Source organism: Diabrotica virgifera, chromosome 4, assembly GCF_917563875.1.
Source record: "Diabrotica virgifera virgifera chromosome 4, PGI_DIABVI_V3a".
NCBI classification, from domain to species: domain Eukaryota; kingdom Metazoa; phylum Arthropoda; class Insecta; order Coleoptera; family Chrysomelidae; genus Diabrotica; species Diabrotica virgifera.
The window spans coordinates 10,528,267-10,540,547 of record NC_065446.1 but is presented as its reverse complement, the minus strand read 5'-3'; the positions used below and the strand labels follow the sequence as shown (position 1 = coordinate 10,540,547).

The following is a 12,281-nucleotide window of genomic DNA, read 5'->3' as shown; positions in this document are numbered from 1 at the left end:
AACGTCGAGACGTTAATCATCCAATACGAAGAGTAGCTGAAGTGCAGATTCCTGGAAGGAGTAGGAGAGGAAGACCAAAGAAGACGTGGGGGGAGATGATTAGGCAGGACATGTCGGTAAAGGGGATTAATATTGATATGACCCAGGATAGAATTGTGTGGAGAAATGCAATTAGGGAAGCCGACCCCGCATAGGGATAAGGCAAAGAGAATGATGATGATAGGTATGCAAATTCCGCAGATAGTGTGCTACTTTTTTATAAACAAAATGGCGTCAGAAAATCGTGTCTTTTTTTAATTTTTGCTCTATAACTCCTAAGATTTTAACTTTACATCAAAAATACTCAAATAAAAATTCACCGTAATTAAATTCTACATAGATACATGTTTTCCCGATTTAACTCGACGAAAATTTTCCTAGGAAAATGCGGGTTTTCCAACAAAATCTTTAATTTTCAACTAAAATTTTAGGTAAGTAGTTGTTTATCAATAATTAAATAACTTGACAACATAAACGGTCTTTTCGTATAGATTATAATTCCAGAAGCCGATGGAAATTGAGTGAACAATTTAGCAACAATTAAATTGTTAATTAAAAATTTACGGTCGCTATAATAACCACAATAATTATGATTCATAAAAAGAACTATGATTTTTCGATAAAAAGGCACTATCTATAGCTATCTAATGTACTTTACATAATTAAAATTGGACTATTTTAGCGGCCTCAGGAATATTTTAAAATTACAAACATTTTTTTGGCTTATAAACAAATAGAATATGAAAACGGTATTGGAAAGAACGAGGCAGGGCTTTTAAAAGAAAAAACGTTTAATTGTGATGCGTGGTTCCTGAGATACAACCGGTCAAATTTGACAGGCATGTCCGGCAAAGATACAAACAATAGAATCATAATTTTCGAACCATCACCTTTTTATTTCGGTCTTCTTTCTCCACACCAATTTTCATATCTTTAAAATACTCATAACATATATTATGGTAATAAAAACGATAAAAACTATCGATATTTCGAGTGAAAAATGCCAAAAAATAGCCAAATTCTAATAAAAAATTAGGTTGAAGAAAATGGAATCTCAAAGTTCAAAATCTGTATACGTTAAAAAAATGTATTTTCTCGGCTTGGAGCAATTTTCTTCATTCTTTTTTTGTTCCCAAGTTACTAGATCCATCCAACTAACGTATTATTAAATGTCAAAGTTGCTTCTGTTTTGTTATAATAAATTAATTTATCATAGCGCCCAGGACAGAAGACAGTGGAGTGAAATAGGGGAGGCCTATATCCAGCAGTGGATGCAAAGGGCTGATTGATGATGATGACACCCATCATTTCCTTGTTCGAACAAAAATTTATTTTCTCAAGTAAAATGGTGAGGCAAATAAAATATTTTCACAGAATAAAAATGGAAAGTCCAATATACAGAAATGCATCCACAAAAATTATAATATATGTAATGCCCTGCTGAATATAAAATAAGTAATAAATAATAAAATCGTCTACGCCCATGTTTAAAGGAAAAGCCGAAAAGCGACTGCAGCTATCTTCTCTAAGTCGATTGACAAGTGAAAAGGAAGCAGTGTTCAGTGTTTTGTGTTTTTACTTTTTACTTATTTCCTGCTCATATTTAAATTTAAAGGTTGAAAAGTTATTTTTAGTTATTACAAATGCCCGAAATAGTCATGCAAATAAACGATGTACATCAATGAAAAATCCTTGGTACATTACGTCTACCAATTCATTTACCCATAAACATACATTTTCTTCAATTCTCAACAGTTGTTGTTTGCGTGTTTTGTTCTGAATGAGAAGTTTGATTGATTGGAGTTATCTACTGTGTTGTACATGGATATAATCAGAACGATTTAATCAGTTTTAAAAAGTGTGATAATGTGAATTAAACATTTCTCTTAGTTAAATAATATTTATTATGGTGTCCTTAAGATTTAAAAAAGCGTTCTGTGTTATGTACTCTGGATTACTTTTTGTAAGTAAATTCTTTTGTTTTAATCTAATAGTGAGTACAATAGTCCAAGAGCCGATATAAGGACGATCTCCACCTATCTGTTTAACGGTTAAAAAGTATGTGATATCTAATTTAATGTTAAAAATTATAAAACACAAGGGGTGCCCCATATACAGGGTGTCCCAGACTAATTTAGCCACGCTATATCTCTTAAACGAATAGAGATTTTCGAATGGGACAAAAAGTGGTCTATTCTACTTGTAATAGACTGTAATATGGCGTACAAAAAAATCATCCCCCAAATATTTATCCCTTAGTTACAACCCCTAACTTTAATTTTTTTAATAGCACCCTGTATATTTTTTTATAGTTTTGGATGTGGTCTTTTATCGTCTATTCAACACATTTTTTGAAAATAAAATCGGTTCGTAAATAACCAAGCAACTATCAGTTTATTTCCCATATAGCACACAACGTCCGATGTATGTCCATATAACGTACATTTAGGGCCGGTTGTTCGAACGCTAATCAACAATGATCATTATCAAATATTTAATTACTGTCACCAACTGTCAATGTCAACTTTGCTTGGGTTGCTGAAAACATAATATGAAATTACTAAATTAATTATGTTAATAATTGTTATGTTAATTGATTAACTAATCTCATAATTTTAATCAATTATGTTTTCAGCAACCCAATAAAAGTTGACATTGACAGTTTTGGTGACAGTAATTAAATATTTGATAGTGATCATTGTTGATTAGCGTTCGAACAACCGGCCCTTAAAGTCCAAACGTCCATGGACCAAAACCGGACGTACTATGTACGTACATTACGGGACGTCCATTGGACGTTTGATTTCAACATACATTGGACATCCATTTGTGGTCCATGGATATTTTACACAAAACGTGACTATTATATTAAGTCCCAATACAAACTAAATGAGAATCTTCTTGACAACGTTGTCGCTCTTCGCGCTATCGGTCGTGAAAGGTATGTAGTATTATTAGGCAGGTATTTTTAGGGGATTATCGCTGTTAATTGTTGTGGAATACTGAAGGATGGTTTATTTATGATAATTCACAGAATGGCAAACGCGCTTGTAATATACAACAACGGTACTGACTCTAAAAATAGTTTGGAACAGAAACAGAACAGAGATTAAACCTCTTTTAATGTGCATGCTTCCTAGGGCGTCATTATCTGAATCTCGTCTTTATGAAAATACATCCTGTGATATATTTGTGTTTTCTGTTTATCGTGCAAGTGCAGTCGTGCATTAATGAAGTTCCTAGTTCCTATAATAAAGTATATATTATAATGAAGTTATAGTAAAGAGAAATAAAAAGGTCTTTTGTGTAATATTTTTAAGTATAAGTTTAGTATTATAAGGAACTATTTCCTATAAAGGCTTTTTGCTATGTATTCACAAAATTATGGATACTAGATTTCTTTCTGAAAAGTGCCCTACAAATGTCCATAAGACGTACATTGAATGTACATAAGGTGTACACTGAAAGCTTCAATACAACGTACAATGTACGTTTGTAGCGGATGTTCTATGGACGTCCAATTTTGTGAACTCTGGACATTCGTTGGATGTCCATCGGATGTCCATTGTACCTTAGCAGGACGTCCATTGGATGTTCCAATGTACACAGATGTACGTCCATTGGATGTCCATAAAACGTACTTGTGCTATCTGGGTTTTGTTAATTGTGTGTCCCAGACTAATTTATCCAGGCTATATTTTTCTTAAACGAATAGAGATTTTCGAATGGGACAAAAACTGATCTATTCCATTTGTAATGCACTTTCATATGGCGTAGAAAAAATTCATCCCCTAAATATGCATCCCTAACGTACAGGGTGCAATTTAAAAAATAAAGTTAGGGGTTGTAACTAAGGGATGAATATTTATGGGATAATTTTTTTTCTACGCCATATTAAGGTGTATTACAAATGTAATAGATCAGTTTTTGTCCCATTCGAAACTCTCTATTCGTTTAAGAAATATAGCCTGGATAAATTAGTCTGGGACACATAATTAACAAAACTAAACTGATATTTTCTTGGTTATTTACGAACCGATTTTATTTTCAAAAAATGTGTTGAATAGACTATAGACGATAAAAGACCACATCCAAAACTATAAAAAAATATACAGGGTGCTATTAAAAAAATTAAAGTTAGGGGTTGTAACTAAGGGATAAATATTTGGGGGATGATTTTTTTCTACGCCATGTTAAAGTCTATTATAAGTACAATAGATCACTTTTTGTCCCATTCGAAAATCTCTATTCGTTTAAGAGATATAGCGTGGCTAAATTAGTCTGGGACACCCTGTATAGCTTTGTCCAGAGCTGCCACATTTCTGGCGCTAACTGGGGTATAATAATGTGCCCGCCTGCAAAACTAGCATAGCTAAGCGCCCTTAGGTTTTTTAAATTAGTATTTAGTATTTTGTATAACCCCAGCAGAAAAAGCTCATTTTGGCGCCCTACAACAGGGAATGACAAAAGAGTGCATGACATGTCACTAGGATTTTATAATAGTAGGGGAGGAAAGTATGCTAAATTTGCAGTTACTCGAGCATTATGGGGACCTATTGGGTTGTGAAGAGTAGGTCCTAAAACCAAAGAATACTCCAGGAGTATTCATCTGTTTGATTTATCTATTATCTACTTTTTTATAATTAAAATGCCTCTTTTGAACTTTTGTATTAAAAAACAACTAAAAAAAACTTTACTTTATTGGTGTTTCAAAACTATTTTTTAAATGGTATGTAATGTGATAGTATAAAAATATTGAGGATATGTCAAGCCATTGGGTGCATTAATATACAACCTGTCCAAAAAGTTAAGTTTTCCACAAAGTGGTGGTCTTTCAATTGTTTAATTTAATTTACCATTTCCAACAATCGTTTTTTCCGATTATAGCGCCATCTATCCATAATTCGAAAAAATGTCTCGAATAAAAGTTATTTATGTTTACATTAGGAATTCAAATCTGCAATTAAAAATGGAGGCTCCTATTTAAGATTTTTAAGTGACCCCTCACCCCACCTCCGTGGGGGTCGTGTTTGGTATAATTCGATAGATTTTTGAAAAATATTTTTTTGGACACATATTTTTTAGTTTTTCGATCTGACGTTCATTTCGTGAAATACAGGGTGTCCCGGAAAATAGTGCGTTCCTTCAAGGTATGGGCTAAGTGCACCATTTAGAGCAAAAAAGTCTAATAATTTTTTTTTGTTAAGTCAACCGTTTTCAAAAAAATAATTTATTAATTTTAATGCATTTGATTAATGTCCACAGAAAAGCAAATACAGCCGGCAGCGCTGCGTTCATTCTGTGCTAAAATAATTTTACTGTAACTCAACTATCATGAATCATCGATCATAGGCATAATATACATTGATAAAATACTGATAACAGTAATAGAAAAACAGCATAATATTTGTGTTTATTAAATATCTAATAAATAAGGTTTGTATAGTGTTTTAACTTACATAAAAAATTTTTATTACAATAAAGCTACGTCTTCAAGAAGCATCGATAGAACATGTTGCAAACATTTGAGTACCTGCATTTCTCCATTCAATCTTCTGGGAAGTTCGAATGGTTCAATTAGATGATTATAAAAAATATTCCCAGCCCACAAATTCATACTTTTGTCAACCACGAAAGTTAAACACACCATTCGTAAAAATAAACTTTATCTGCACATAACACTTTACACAGAAATTCGGGTTCTCTGAAGATCTTATTTTACTTGGAGGTAAATAGCCTTGCTGTAAATCTTGCACTAAACGTAATTAACATAATATCATGATACTCACTATCGAAATCATGACAATATCACAACAATAGGATGTACCTATTCTGGGGTTACAGGTGATTATGATATGACTGTTTGTGTTTACAATTTGTATATTTTTATCCAAGCTGTGTCAAAATAAATAAAACTGCCGTGTTGTCAAATGTAAATTTTAGTAAAATACATTATTTTAATTTTTTGGGGCAACAGATGACTTTAGAAAAAAAATTTATAAGAAAGTTTTCTTTTAAATGGTGCATTCTACCCACACCTTTAAGGAACGCACTATTTTCCGGGACACCCTGTATTCGCTTTTTTTTGTGAAACTTTGTGACTCACCCATTTCTTTACGCCCCGCTCAAATCGTCAGATTTTTGAAATATACTTACACTGTTTTGGATGTACTTAACTTACCTTATCTTAATCTGACGATTTCGAATTTTTCTAAGGATAGGTTTTTTTTCGGACCCCCATTAACGAACTCCCCTGTATTAAGAGCCAATATATGGTAGAGGTACATTTACAGGGTACAAGGTTTCTCTCCCCATGTGATAATCTGATGTGCTCGAGTAACTGCAAAAATCCCCAGTTGGGCTCCCCTACCATAAGATTAGATAGTCTGGACGAAATTCGGGAACCTCTTGTTTTTTTTATAATTTTTAACATACTAAATTAGATATCCAATCATTTTTATCCATTAAACAGATCAGTGAAGGTTTTTCTTATATCCGATCCTCTGCTAATAGTGAACATAACAAAAATTACTTTCGTAGGTATCTGGAATAGTTCTAATAGTAGTCTCCTCTGTTTTATTATACAGAGTGTTTCATCACTTTGATTATATACCAGGAAGTACAGTTGGTCCTTTGATATTATTAATAATTTTAGGATTTGGACATATATTTTTAACATGGTTGGGAATAAAAGGTCCAACATTGGAACATACTTTCCATATAATTTTGGTACGTTAATAAACATCTTGGTAATTAGAATATAGTATAAGGGTACGTCTTAAAAATGTGAAAAATTTTTGGCACTTACCTACTTAAGTAGGTACTTAACTGGAATATAAAAAAAGCTAAAATTTTAATGTTTTTGTTTGAAACTAGAAGTGCTATAAAAGCAAAAACGTAGAAATAATTACTCAAATTAAGAAATATACATTCACTGTGGGCCAAAGAAAACAGTCCACCTCGATATTTCGCAGTAGTTATTAGATTTTAAGGAAATGCCGAAACAGGTCGATTTTTATTTTTAAATTACAATTTTTTGATACCTATTTCATATTAGTGATGTCATCCATCTGGACGTGATGACGTAATTGATGATTTTTTTAAATGGGAATAGGGGCCGTGTAATAGCTCATTTGAAAGCTTGTTCAATTCTATATTCAGTCATATAAATATTAATATCATTATTTATACAGGGTGGCCAAAAAAATTATTTTTGAATTAAATTATTTTGATGCAAAAAGAAGAATGTATGTAATTTATTTAACTCAAAATACATTGTAATGCTCTCAGAACTTCAAATATAGAAATATTGAGAACTCTAGAGTAGTCAGAGGGCCACTGATTTTCTGCTGGTACCTTGTTATTTTTATATAGCTCTCCACAGTAGTTTCGCCATGTTTCCAATATTTCATCAGTATCAGTCTTTAGATTACCTTCCTTATCTATTACAGACCACGTTTGAGATTTAAATTCTCTGGTAAGGAGTTTGATCTTCTGAAATAAATACCTCGGTTCATTTCGACAGCTATGTACCTACCTCTATCTCTCCGTCTATTTGCATGCTGCTGCTAGCTTTACCGTAAAGTTAGCGATACCCATTGTTTCTTGGAAACGGCTACAGCATTAATAATTTCGTAATAAATTAGCAATAAATTATAGTCTTGGTGTGAATTTGGCCTTATAAAATGGTGGTGCTAACTTTACCGATATTACATTTTAACTTTGTATAGGTCGTACCCTTATACTATACTAATTAGTATTAACCGAAATATCTTCTATTCACAAGAACGGCGGAGTCGTGGAATTTTAAGAGTTAAAGTGCCAAGGAAATATTTATAAGAATATAAGTGGCATCACATACAGTTAACATCCGCAAAAACAAGCTAACTCTACTTTTTAAACTTTTGAGAAATCTAAGTTTTAAACTTTATGTTGAAATGAAAAATTGTCTAAATTTAAAAATGATTTACATAATGACTAAAAAATATTAAAGTACCTAAACGAAAAAATTTGTAAAAAAAATTGTTAAAAGGAAGTGAAAATTAACAAGAAAATATGAAAAACATTATTTGCGGCACTTGTCTGGATATTGACTGTAAATGTTAGTCATCTTCCAGTTCTCCTTTGCATATTATTGTCGAGCATCACTACAGTAGCAAAAAAATTTTTGTCCTTCTTCGTTCAGGTACATGACATACATATCTGCAAATTATTAGGTATCCGTATCCTTGTATCCGGGTGTCCCAATAAGAATGGCTCTCGGCCATATCTCAGGAACCGTTTGTAGTAGAGCTTTGAAATAAAAAATTTTATAACAAAAGTTGCCTCAGGAAAAGCCTGGAAATTATTTTCATAATCGTGGGACCACCGCTAGAGGGCGTAATTGAATATCAAAAATTAAAAAATCTAAATTTTACAAAATTTTCCTAATGAAGGGACACTGGAAATCCGATCGTCGTATTCTTCATAAAATTCTACGCATATTTGATTTGACAAGTTTAGGTCTACCTTTGGAAATAAGAGGTGGGGGTGAGTGGGAACCTTGTTATGAAAGACTGGCTGTGAGTCCGGTTCTGCTTAATCAAATTTTGTAAACTTGGTCTTGTTGAAAACAGATCTTTTTCGTCAATGTTAATGTTATGATTTCGAACCAACTTACTGAGTAATATGCCAGCTAGAAGGCGTTATTTAATTTTTTTCAGAAATCTAGTGTTGCTTGGAAAATATTAAATACAAACATGCATTTTTAATACCATATTACAAAATTAGACAAAATTAGCAACAGAATAGCGAAAACCGCATGTTAATACCTTTTTTCTATCTCGAGATATCTTACAAAACGTGTAAATTTAAAAACATAACTGTTACTGTCACCGGTAAACGAAATAATTCATTAAAAGTAGTGTGCTATGGAAACCACAAAGAAACATTTTCCAGCTGTCAACGTATATTAGGTCTTTTCAACGCTTCTCATTTGTTTCGAGCCTCGTTCATATCTCGTATATTAATATTATACACGGATTATACGGCATATGACAGAGGCTCGAAACAAATGAGAAGCGTTGAAAAGCCCCATTACAAAGAAATAAAAACAACTTTTTAGTGATGACATAAACATTCAAATTTTTGCCCATCATTTTCGTTGCAAACATTTACTCTTTCAAGAGTAGATTGAACAGCAGTCTCAATTTCTGCTCTCGATATGCTTTGCATGGCGTTTAGTATTCTCTGGATAATGTATTCTAGAGTAGTGTATGATGGGCAACAATTTGAGTATTTAGGTCGTCACTAAGTATTTCTTTTTGATCTGTGTTTTATTTAATTTTAATAGTATTGTTTCTCTTTATATTGTTGTTTTAATTAATTATATTTTTATACGTTGACATCTGTAAAATGTTATTTTGTTTTTTTTTCCACAGCACACTACTTTTCATTAACTTAGTTTACCGGTGATAGTAACAGTTATGTATAAAATTTACACGTTTCTCGAGATATCTTGAGATAGACAAAAGGTATCGACAGGCGGTTTTCGCTATTCTATTGCTAATTTAATCTAATTTTATAAAGTATGATTAAAAATGCATACTTGTATTTAATATTTTCCAAAGAAAACTAGATTTCTGAAAAAAATTAAATAACGCCTCCCAGCTGGCTTATTACTTATTAGGATGGTTCAAAATTATCACGCTTACATTGAAGAAAAAGATCTGTCTTCAACAAGACCCAGTTTTCAAAATTTGATTTAGCAGAACCGGACTTACAGCCATTTTTTCATAACAAGGTTCCCACTCACCCCCACCTCTTATTTGCAAAGGTAGAGTTAAACTTGTTAAATCAAATATGCGCAGAATTTGATGAAGAATACAATAATCGGATTTCCAGTGCCCCTCCATTAGGAGAATTTTGTAAAATTTAGATTTTTTTATTTTTGATATTCAATTACGCCCTCTAGCGGTGGACCCACAATTATGAAAATAATTTCCAGGCTTTTCCTGAGGCAACTTTTGTTATAAAATTTTTTATTTCAAAGCTCTACTATAAATCGTTCCTGAGATATGGCCGAGAGCCATTCTTATTGGGACACCCGGTACAATAATTAGTCCAGAAACCGAAGCTTTTCACCTCGCAATTTTTACAGAATGGATCGATTTGCTTGAAAATTTGAGAATAAGTAGTGGATAGTCCAAGGATCAAAATTTATATGATGCCGAAAGGCACTTTTACCATGGGGGTGGTTGCCACCCCACCTTGGGGGTGGAAATTTTATTATATTTTGACCGCAAAAGTGTATAAAAACGTTCATTCTGAGCAGAAAATGTTCTATACATTTTTTTGACAAAATTAATAGTTTTCGATTAATTCGCTATCCAAAGTGTTAGTTTTATATAGAAAAAATCAATGTTTTTCGATATACTTACTCATTTACGATTCAAATTTTGGCCGTAGAAAAAATTTTTTCAAACCAAATTCTTCGGAATTAAATAATCTACAATTTCATATTTAAACATTTTTTTGTATCTCTGATGCTAATGTTTCTATTCTGAAGAAAATGGCATTTTTTACCAAACTACAAAAATTCCTTATTCGCTTTTAACTCCAGTTTTTTAAAAACTAATTATTCTAAGCCAGTCAAAGTTCTGAGAATGATTAATACATAAATAAAGAAGAATGAATAAGGCCAATCACTAAAAATACCGGTAACTTACATTATTATGCTTCCAATTGGATTTCCTCCTTTTTTTGTTTAAAAAAAATATAAGTATTGATTTTTTAACTGTAACTTTTTTATTTTTTATCTTAGAAAGTTTGGTAAAAAAGAATTTTGTAGGTATTTACAAGATCTATAAGCCTTTTAATATTAAGTCTTTTTAAAATCCTCATTCGCAAAAAGAGGTGACTTTGAAAGGGTTGCTAAAGGTGGTTTTTGCATGTTATTAAAAGTTTTAATTGTCAATAGCTCACTCAATTTTTGCCGTAGAAAAAATGTTTGCAAACCGGGTTCTTGGAAATGAAATAATCTACAATTTCATATTTAAACATTTTTTCCTATCGCTGACGCTAATCTATCTATTCTGAAGAAAAGGCCATTTTTTTCCAATCTACAAAAATTCGTTATTCGGTTTTAACTCCATTTTTTTAAAAACTAATCACTCTAAGCCGGTCAAACTTCTAGAACCTATTAACAATGACTAAGATCAATGACTAGTTTTAATTAGGATGGTGATTAGGGGGTGGCTTCCGATCACTTTTTTGCTGAAAAAAATAGGGACTGGCATTTTTTTCATTATAAGTCACTTAATTTTTGAGCTAGATACTTTTTTTTATTTCTGAAGATAGATATTTTTAAATACTTTAAATTAGTTTGAACAAGTTATCCTCGAAAAAATGCATAGTTTTTCAGTCTTTTGACTTTGAAACTGCAATATTTAGCATTTGACGAAGAAGAGCTAACATATAATAAAGTATAGATCGATTACTATTGGCCTTAAAGAAAATTAAAAAAACCGGTTTTGTTTATTTTTTGAAAAGGAACATTTTTGGTACCTAAGTAAAGTTGTTTTGACAAAATGAAAACTTTTGGAGTTATTAGCAGAAAACTTGTTAAAAACATTGATTTTTTCGATTTAAAACTAACACTTTCGATAGCGAATAAATCGAAACTATTAATTTTATCAAAAAAATGTATAGAACGTTTTTTGCTTAGAATGAATGTTTTTACCAACTTTTGCGGTCAAAATATAATAAAAAATTTACACACCCGAGATGGGGTGGCAACCACCCCATGGTAAAAGCGCCTTTTGGCGTCATATACATTTTGATCCTTGGACTATCCACTACTTATTCTCAAATTTTCAAGCAAATCGATCCATTCTGTAAAAATTGCGAGGTTTTCTACTACATTTAAGCTTCATTACTTGACTATTAAATATCGTAATACGCTGAGAGCTAAGTACATTCGTCACATGAAATTTGTTCAGTTATACCGAAATAGTAATAATAACCTAACTGCACTTGTCTTGTTGTGACTGTGACAGAACTAGAATTTTTGCTGAAAAAAGTGTCATAATTGGAGTTAATTTTTTAGCCGCTTATCTGTTAATATAAAACATCTAAAATCTGTTTGGACCTGTCTGGTTTTATCTATACATTCTTTGAAAATTTTTAAGTAGGTACCAATACTCTGTCAAGTTACACATCTGAGGTTACAGACATTAGCTTTTTTCGTCAGATTTAGTAGTTTC

The 12,281-nt window shown here is 31.8% G+C and overlaps 1 protein-coding gene across 2 annotated transcripts in view; it reads left to right on the top strand.

The window, feature by feature from the left end:
- The first annotated feature begins 1,588 nt into the window (after positions 1-1,588).
- LOC126882910 (uncharacterized) overlaps positions 1,589-12,281 on the top strand; it is a 121,235-nt gene continuing 110,542 nt past the window's right edge. For both annotated transcript variants that reach the window (XR_007697426.1, XM_050647987.1), the window contains exons 1-2: positions 1,589-2,002; positions 6,580-6,768. Coding sequence is in view for 1 of the 2 variants with exons in the window: in XM_050647987.1 (XP_050503944.1) it covers positions 1,946-2,002; positions 6,580-6,768 (246 nt within the window). In the remaining variant the exon portion in view is untranslated. The remainder of the gene's footprint in view (positions 2,003-6,579; positions 6,769-12,281) is intronic.